Source organism: Erigeron canadensis, chromosome 9, assembly GCF_010389155.1.
Source record: "Erigeron canadensis isolate Cc75 chromosome 9, C_canadensis_v1, whole genome shotgun sequence".
Classification (NCBI taxonomy): Eukaryota; Viridiplantae; Streptophyta; class Magnoliopsida; order Asterales; family Asteraceae; genus Erigeron; species Erigeron canadensis.
This window is the reverse complement of record NC_057769.1, coordinates 31,482,062-31,492,169: the sequence shown is the minus strand read 5'-3', so window position 1 is coordinate 31,492,169 and position 10,108 is coordinate 31,482,062. Positions and strand designations below refer to the sequence as shown.

At 33.8% G+C, this 10,108-nt stretch overlaps 1 protein-coding gene across 1 annotated transcript; it reads right to left on the bottom strand.

The window, feature by feature from the left end:
- Nucleotides 1–8,991: 8,991 nt before the first annotated feature.
- LOC122580918 lies at nucleotides 8,992–10,108 on the bottom strand. The gene is made up of 4 exons (XM_043753062.1): nucleotides 10,009–10,108; nucleotides 9,806–9,932; nucleotides 9,637–9,717; nucleotides 8,992–9,281 (listed from the first exon to the last, which is right to left on the bottom strand). Exons 1-4 carry the CDS (start codon nucleotides 10,071–10,073, stop codon nucleotides 9,159–9,161), a joined length of 396 nt encoding a protein of 131 aa, XP_043608997.1. The 5' UTR covers nucleotides 10,074–10,108; the 3' UTR covers nucleotides 8,992–9,158.

The window sequence follows — 10,108 nt, the reverse complement described above, 5'->3', positions numbered from 1 at the left end:
TTTCAACCATATATTCCACCATTTGGATATCCACTTTCTAGACAATTCGAACCCGATTCTGTAGGGTAGTTGACCCATTCCGCCTTCATCTTTTCATATTCACTATTAGTTTTCAGAAAACATAAGCATTTGACTTTACATATCAGGCTTATAGTTCAACTTCCGTTGCATTTTCAAAATGCCACCCCTGCTTTGGTTTGACTTCTTTTTCCGCAGATATGGTGATGATTCTGCGGTTCCTTTCCCAGTCAAATTAAAGCATCATATCTTGTTTTCCCACCCATATGGATTGGAATACATGCTTTTCAATATCCTCAATACTTTGTTTCTGGCCCGTGATAAGCCATACAGCAACGTATATATGACTTTTTTTTTATGGTCCATACATTCATACCACTCAATGCTACTTGTATTGGATTCTTATAAATCTAAATCTTTTTGAGACTTAAATCATCAATCATAACATATCTTGTTTTGCATTATTATCAGTGTAACAGTTTTACCAAAAACTAACATTTGAGTATCTATCATCTATTATAGCCAGTCACTGTTTTATTTTTATTCGAATAATAACTTGCTCAGTGTTTGTAAAGTCAACCCACTTGAAGCATGTATACATATATAAGAATCGATGCCTTTCAAGATTCTCAGTGTTTGCCTTCTGGATTTGACGAAAAGCCATGCAGTACATGCACATATATATTAGTTGCTTATATCTAATGCACTAAGTAGATGGTTCAATATATTGAACCTCAATTCTCTATATATTTGTTTTAGATGTCCCCTTTCTGCCTGAAGTCATTTATTTACTTCTAAAGGTAGCTCTATCATTAGCTTCAGAAGCTTTATGAAATAAGTTGTCGACCTTTAGGAGTTACGGGACTGTTATATTATAACTGGACTCAAATTCAGAATTTTCCTCTTAATTAATATCAAAAGTTTGTGGATAATTAGTTTTCGATCTGTAACCATCCCTAGCTTGTTGTTCGATCTATCGAGTCAATGCCAAAGACTCTCAATCGATTGTTATATTGAGTAATTGAGTTGGTGCGAATACAACAGTATTTTTGATGCCATGAAATCATGAATGCACCATCCAGCACTCTTTGAGATTTGAGACAACTTGGGGTAAATACATACGTTGAATTAAGAAATTTGCAGGTTAGATGAAGATTTGAAGGTCTTTAAGATATACATCATATATATTTTGCATCACCTTTTTTTGCCGCAATGTAATCTAGCTAGCTACTATTCTCATCGCTACAGACCCATATATATATGTTTAGCTGTTAATTATATATTACTTTTTGTGACTCCTCTGTCAGATTTGAGATTAAACTTTTCAAAAGTATTTTCTTTAAAAAATAAATACCTTTATTCTATTAATTTATATTCATTTTAGGTCCGTTTCTATCTTCATATCTTTGAGATAGAGCTGATCTACCTGTCAATGCATGAGGTTTTGATCTGTATCCGCTAGGAATGCATATGACTATGGGTGACAGTTTTTGACAACTCATATATATGCTACGACCCGCGACATAGCACAAAATACGCGCGCGGTTTTGAGTCATAATAGAGCCTCCATCCACAACTAACACGTTTAAAACGAGAGTTGATTTAATTGTTTAGAAGTTAGAACAAATGGTTTTTAATGCAAAAATATATGTTTGGCTTTAAAATATCCGCATGGTACCCGCGCAATGACACGACAATGACAGTGACAGTGATGTGGTGATATCGACGGATGGTGACGGCGGCGGTGACCGTTGGTAGCGGCCAATGCGTCAAGTGGTTTTGATATAAAGATGTTTAATTTAAAAGAGTAGTGGATATTATCTATATCTATACTTCTGTATCTATACTCCCTTATAAAGAGTATTGGATTTCTTAAAATTTAGCAATTTTTTTTCTTCCCAAAATACCCTTACTTAAACATAAAACCTTTATATACCCTCATTTCTCTCATTCTCTCTAATCATTACACACTCTCATCGACTTTCTATCACTCGATCTCAGTCACTGCCCTCCTTCTCCACCGCCTCCCTCGATGTCCACCACTGCCTCCCTATTTTATTGTTATCACCTTCTAGCTGCCGCAACGCGCGGGCACTATGCTCATTTATAAGATAATGGAATGATTTTGTAAATTAATTTATTAAGGGTAAAATAGTAATTTTGTTTATTCCAAAGATCTTAACTTTTAACATGAGGTATAATTTTTACTCCCTCCGTCCCATATTAAATGTCCAATTTTGACTTTTTAAGTCTTATGCTTTGAACTTTAACCGTAAAACTATTTGTCTATATTATATAACATTTCACATAAAATATATGGGCGGATTGAGTTTTCAATATACTTTTCATTAATATAACTTTCGTAAACTATTATATAACACAAAAAAAAGATATTTATAGTCAAAGTTACAAACAGAAGACTTGACAAGTCAAAATTGGACATTTAATATGGGACGGAGGGAGTATATAGTTGTATAGATATGAACCCAATTCTCTATATCTAGTTAACCGAAAAAGTATGAAATACCGAGTATAAGGAATAACTTAGCATTCTCCAATCAATGGTCGAAGTTTTTGTGTCGAAGTTGACTTTAACTATGTGATGCCTCCTTGGATATTGATCGAGATATCGAGTAACTAAGGTCCACTAGTTGAATTGTTCCACTGGTATATATCTTGATGGATTAACCTGATATGATAAATAATCGAATAATTTTCTTTCTCTATGATTGAATGCATTCATGGTGCGGCATTCTTGTCATCTTGATGCTAATTAACTTAATACTTATCTCATAGTCATAGCTATATTACAATATCCCGCTACAAAATTTGGCTTAATTCGTGATTTGTTATTTTTCATGTTTTCTAGTCCTTGTGAGCTATAGTCAAATCCTCCTATTTAATTAACCATATCATAAAAACACCCTGGTCTGGAGACTAGAGACAGAGGTTAGATGTTCGATCCTCATCTAATGTGCACTACAAAAAATTTGTCGTTTGTACGCACCACTTTTTAAAAATGCGAAAAAATTTTCTAAGTTGTTCACACCTAAAAATGTGTACAAATAATCAATACTAAAAAGTGTGAAAAAAGTTACAAGTTTCACATTTAATAGTGCGAAGAAAATTTTAACACAACAATAAGTGTGTAAAATATTAGATTTGTACGCACTTTTAAATTTAAGGATAATTTCTTTGCGGATGATTTCTACGCACTATAAAAATCATTTCTTCGCATGTGATTTTCACAGATCGCAAAGAAATCGCCCATGAAGAAATGATCTTTACACTTATAAGTGTGTAAAGTATAAAATTTTTACACTTATTAGTGTGAACATTTTCTTCACACTTTTAAATGTGAAGCTTGTAGCTTTCTTCGCACTTTTTAATGTAGACTATTTTGTACACATTTTTAAGTGTGAAGTATTCAATAAAACTTTACACACTTTTCAAAAGTGTGTAGAATAAAGTGTACGTGTAGAAATGATTAATTTGTTGTAGTAGCAGTAGAACCTGAAGCAGCCTCTTTACCTAAATAGATCGAGGTAAGGTCTGTATACATCTTAACCTCCCACATACCCGAATGGGCAGTTCAGTTCCTTTCCTTTCCTTTCCTTATAAGGGAATTAATTATAAGGTGATATTGGTACTGCACAAATTTACATGATCCTTGTATCTTATCTTTTATCTCCAGAGTTTAGTACAGAAATAACGTGCCAATCCCTCGGAACCAGCCTTTTTGCTTTTTCGGCAATGATAATGATGTTCTTGGTTTTTTCTAAAAGTCCTTTTAAGAATCATATAATGTTTCGTTGACATGTGGAATTGAATATATGCACTTGGAGAAGGTCAATGTTCTTCTAAAATTTGTGCACCTCCACATACTTCAGGTTTTTCGTATTTACACCCTTCTGAACCAAACAAGTAAATAAATTTAAAAAAAAAAAAAAAAACGTTACCCTATTTAATTAGGTTACCGGAGATAGATGGTGAGTCTGTTTGACTAGGATGTAGTCAGGCTAAACATGCAGGGTATATATGGGTATCTCGTGATTGTGTTCAATAAGTACTTTAATAAATTAGAAGAAGGTAAATATCAAAATGCCAAATCTTGTAAGACATTTAGTTCAGTCTCACAATGTTCCTAATCAACTTTAAAGTCAGAAATTAGAATATTTGACCTCAAAAGTCAAACATATATTTTTATAATTTTGTATGGATTGAGAGGTATACTAAAAGATATATAATTCTCTTGCATTGTATGAGTAATTTTATTATCTTTTCATCTTCTGTTTGTGAAAAAATTATAATTTCCCTATTTTTGTAAACATTTTTAAATATGAATCTATGTTACATATTTTTAATTAGTGTGAACATCTTAACAAAAATTTTCATACTTTAAAGTTTAAACGTATAAAGAAAAATAAGTGTTAACAAATGACAATTATTTTTTGTGTACTTTCGTGTCTTAAGAGCCAATACAAGAGAAACGAGCTAACCCCTTATTTCATGTCGTGGGTTCGTTAAACATACACTGATCATTATACGACAAGGACATTCAGCTTGTCAAAGCTGCGCATGTCAGATTAATTTGTAGGAGTTTCGTGTTGTTATTTGCATCATTAATTATATATTCTTGTGTGGTTTGTTGCCAGATTACAACACAGGATCTTTTTTTTTTCTACAACTTTGTTACCATAATGGTTTTCATATTTGATTCAGAGTACGTTGGTTAATTGACTTTGCCCGGAATTAAGTGATCAAATGTCATGAGTCATGAAACTGTATATATGTGTCCCAAAAATAAAAAGTGAGAGCCAATGCCGCTATATATATTAGTCGGTGAATTGAAATCACATAATTCTTATATATGTATATGCCTGCTCTGTCTTTTCACTTTTGGGACACAATATTATATGCAATACTCTAATTAAGTCCCCTCTTTCTCATCTTAATTACCCAAAGTCAGAAAGCCAAATTAAGATTGAATGCAATTATCAAAATGGCTTGCACATATGTAGACGTCTATATATATTATGTAAGTGACTCAATATGCCAAAATGAAGAATGTAACAACCTTAAAAGCAAAAATAAAAAATAAAAAAAGATAGGCATACCATGAGATCGATCAACAATAGTGTACTACGTATGTGATCGATAAACCAAACAAATTGTCAAGTTATCGTTGGGTACCTATATTAACAAGAGTTTTATTCTCTTGTTTAAAAAAAGGAAGAAGAGACGGTCTAACATGAGCAAGAAGAGCATTAATTGTCAAGTAAGCCAAGGAGTGACCGCTCGCCTCACGAACCATAACGAGGTGTTACTAATTAAGTAATTTCCAATGTCACCTTGAACAATAAGTCATCCGTGGCTACCAAACAAGACTGCTCTTCTCTTCATGTAATTAAGAACATCTCTTAATTCGTTATAACATGTTATCAGATTTGATGTGTATATATTATTGGAGTGCAATAAAACTGCCTATATATATAGCCTACGATAATTGATCAAGTGGCCATATATTGGGGGGAAAAAAACATATTATTGTGCTTTCTTCGATCACTTTTTGTGTTTCCAATCTTCTACCATATATACCATATTTGGCAGAATATATGAATCTAATTCCCTGTATCATATCCATATATAGAAAATTAAGTTGTTAAAATACTGATTAATTAAAATGAATTGGAGAGGAATAACTTTCTGCAATCAATGGTCAAAACTCTTGCATACGATAGTTGACTTCAATTACTATATTCTAGCCCGACACTCTGCGTTTAGAAGGAAGGCATCTGGACTTGTTTTATATTGAAGAAACTGTTAGATAATGATCACGTAAAATGAACGTATGTCCGGAAAGTATTTAAGCCTACGGGGTCACACCTCAACGTAAATGTAACTTTAAATTAATTAATACATTAAATGTAATTTATTAATTAATTTGATCACGAAGAACTAACGGAGGTCCGTTAAAAGAGTTAATAGTTAACGGTACTTAACTAACGGACTTAACGGAGAAGAGTTGGAATTAGGAAACAATTAGGAAACTGTAACATCCCAAACTTTTTATTTAACGGTTGACTTGAGTCGTTAAGTCAACATTACGTGTCCGTTAAGCCTATAAATGATTTAATGACTATATGTGTTTAATGTGTTATATGTGTCAGGCTTTAGTATCTTACTGATTAATGTGCTAAAGTGCTTAAGATATGTTTTATATGCCTTTTGATGTGCTTAAAGTGTTTAATGTGTTGTAAGTATTCCCAATAGGTGTTTTGAGCTAAATATGAGTCATAAGGAAGCCTAAGGACTAGTTTTGACATAGGTGGAAACTAAAAAACAGGATTAGGGTCTTGGAGCAGGTCATTAGCTTCTAATTATTCATATTATCCTTTTCTCTTTGAGCCCTAACCATTCCCCATTGCCATAATCAATTCCTTGTTCGATTTCATCTTCGTTTGGTTGATTCGAGAGTGTTTTGATCAAGTTTTTACATTCTCTTTATAATCTCCAGGTATCCCAGGTATAATAACATTGATTTCATGTCATTCCAATCCCTTGATTCGATTCATAACTGATCTAGGTCTTTAGAGGGTTGATTGGAGTCAAAACCGTGAGTTCTAATCGATTCGGTAACCTAAAACGATTGTTGTTATGTTGCAAATCAATTGGATGTTAAGGGTTGTTTTCATGACATCATTAGAGTCTTAAAATGATGAATTTTGAGGGTTAAAAGTCGTCATAAGGTTTGGGGTCGCTTGGGGTGTGTTTGGTTAAGTTTTGGAGGTTAAACAATGAGGTTTGTGTAGAATCGGGGCTAGCTGCGGCACAACTAGAAAACAGTGACACATAGCTGCGACGCAACTTGGTAGTTGCGACGCAATAGCGACGGAATTTTCAAATGGCCATAACTTTTGAACCGTAACTCCGTTTTTAACAAATAAGCTATCCACGAAATCGTAAGAGAGTCTACTTTCTAATGGTTATGTTTTTAAAAGATGATTGTGATGTCAAGTTTCCAGAAAGGTTAATTTAGTGAGTGAATGTCGAGTTTCGTCGAGTTATGTAAGCTTTAAAGTATTAATCAAATGTCCGATGCATCAAGCCTTGTCATGGGTCATGTTTATAGATACTTAGGCTTGATTCATGAACAAAAGTAAGTAGGTACTTGTTTAGCTTATTATATCGTTTAATGATTATAGGTAGTCGGGAATACTTGCAAAGCTCGGTAACTTACGTTATCATTTTGTACGCTTCTAAGAGGTAAGATACACTACTTTGACATGCTGAGGGTTCAACAAAAGATGGTTTTCTTATAATAACTTCCATTTGATATCTTGATCGTTTATGGGTAATCGGGATACACGGGAGGTTATATGGGCTATGCAAATGATCAATGAGGCCTGAAATGCAGTCCCAATGATATGTGATGTTGTCTTATGAAATGAAATGCAATGTCTTATGATGAATTGATTTATGACACTTGTTGATGAGTATTGAAATGTGCATGTTTGTATGGCTTATTCATCTAGTTCACTAGACTCTTTAAGTTGCCATGTCACGTGTACGTTTAAGGGCCCAAACGTAAAGATGTATATATGTGATGATTGTTTAGGTTGTGTAAACACCTAAACTATATGTGATGTGAAATCGAGCTTGTAAATTTAACGTGAAAGTGTTAAACTTAACCCGTACTTGCCCTAGCCCGGTAAAATGCGTTGATGTGGTTGCTCGAGTGGCTCCTTGCAACGAGGTATAACGTGAAGAGTAATACGGGAGATCTTACCAGCCCCATTGTCATTGAACATACGGATTACTCCTGGAATTGGCTTGCCATTCCTTAACGACATCGATGGACAGCCGTAAGGTGTGTTCATCTAGTCGGGTGTAACTTATGTTACACTTAAATAATGTTATGATGTAATGTGTAACGACGTTAAAAATGATTAGGCACAATTAGGGTGACCTATTCTATATGAAAGATGATGAATGAGATGATACGTGATGATATGTAATGATACGTGTTCTAATGATGCAAAACGATCTATATAACGTTTTAATTGGACAAATGCTTTCTAAAACTTGTGTATTCTTACTTAGCTAATTCATTAGCTAACACTTGTTTCTTTAAATGTGTTGTTCCCTCAGGTTTAGCAAGTTAAAGATCGTTGAATAAGAGAGAGGCATGGGTAGATAGCTTATGAAGATGACTCTAGTTTACCCATAGTTGCTACTCCTTTTAGACATTGAATTATGTTTTACAATTTTCAGATTTGTAATGCCTTGTGATCGGTTGCTTTATGTTGGGCATTCGATGGGTTTCCATTTAGACATATTCTATGATATGATGAGTAACACCTTTTGAATGAATAAACCAAACTGAATTTTCTGGTTTGGACTATAAAACCTTTTTCCGCTTTCTTTAACGCTGTTAGACGAAAATTTTTGGAAATCCATATTTTTAAATGTTGGATGTTACAGAAACCCTCTAGATTGTTCTAGAGGGGGGGCTGGTCGTCCAAGGGTTTCACAAACCCTAAACTTGGTCATCAAGTTTCCTAAGTTTTGGAGACGACAATGTCGTCTCCAAAAGTTTTAAATATATTAAGTTAAAATTATAATATAATTTAAATATAAAATACATTTAGAGACGACTTTGTCATTACCAAATGTTGAATAATGACATCATAAATTTTTTACCATTGTCGTCTCGAAAAGTCTTTGGAGACGACAATGTCGTCTCCAAAAGTGAAATATTTAGCCAAGTTTTTTTGCTGTTTTTGCCGATTTTCACCCGGTTTTTTCGAGCAATTTGCCATTAACTGACCCTGTTTCTTACACCTGTATTCTGCCTTCTGTTATCAACAATATCACGAACAAACCCAAAATCAATACAAATTACCTAATTAATCCGAACATGAAACATAAGTTTAATACCATCCAACAAAACTAAAGTCATCAAGTCTACCAACAACAAAAGCCTAACATGAAGTCCGCTAACAAAAGACTAACCTGATCGGATCTAACAACATCAACAAAAGCCTAAAAACATTGCACCGTATGTGCAAGTTAGCAAGTAGTTCTAAGAAGTTAAACATTTCATAACCTAATAACATTACTAAAATTCATCGTCATCCTCATCCTTCGAGTACTGGTCTCCTTCGTCCTCGTCCACGAAGATCTCCAAGAACTTCCGTCACAATGTCAAAATCACTCAAACTCGCATGTTGTGGATCTTTTCTCATTTCAGTCATTTTGTTCTGCATAGTTACAACACAATAGTAATTACAAGAGTGTTATATATATATATATATATATATAACAAAGGCGGATCTAGGATTTGAAGTTGAGGGGGGCTTACATTATACAAATTAGTACTACATAAAAACCGATTAACATACTAACATATATATTATTACTATAAAGACAAAACATACAAGATGGTGAAGCTTTGTTAGATTGTGCTTCCTACTTGTGAAGCTTTGTTAGATGCTTAATCATGAATCTAGTTTTTTTACTTTTATGAACAACCCCTTATATCTATTTTTGTTGATTAAAAAAAAGGCTTTGATTGACAGGGGCTCAACATTGATACAAGTATAACTAATTACTTACGTAAAACTCCTCAGCCTCACGCTCAGTAAACACGCCTTTTTTGGTTCGCAATCGACGATACTCGACAATTGGTGATGCCCGCTGTAACACATGAAATTAATCTAAATTTAATATATTTATTTTTTCATACAAGTCTATGTCACAACCATACTTCAATGGTAGAACTTACATTGTTGAATCCTATCTGAGCCATATTATTTCGACCATGGCGTACAATGATCTTTTGCTTAGCACGACAACCTTTGTTGGCACGTGAGCGTGACTGAAATGCATCTGATGTCCTAAACTTTATGAACCTGTGCCATTTAGATAAGTTAGCCATGAAAAAGTAAAATTGTATAAGTATGAAAGTATGTATGTATGAAATTTTACTTTTCCCATTCAGTCGACGGCATGTTAGGCGGTGGAGTGACCTTCAGCTCCCCGAGCTTTGTCATTCCTCCTCTTTTACCACAATCCCCTCCATGTGACA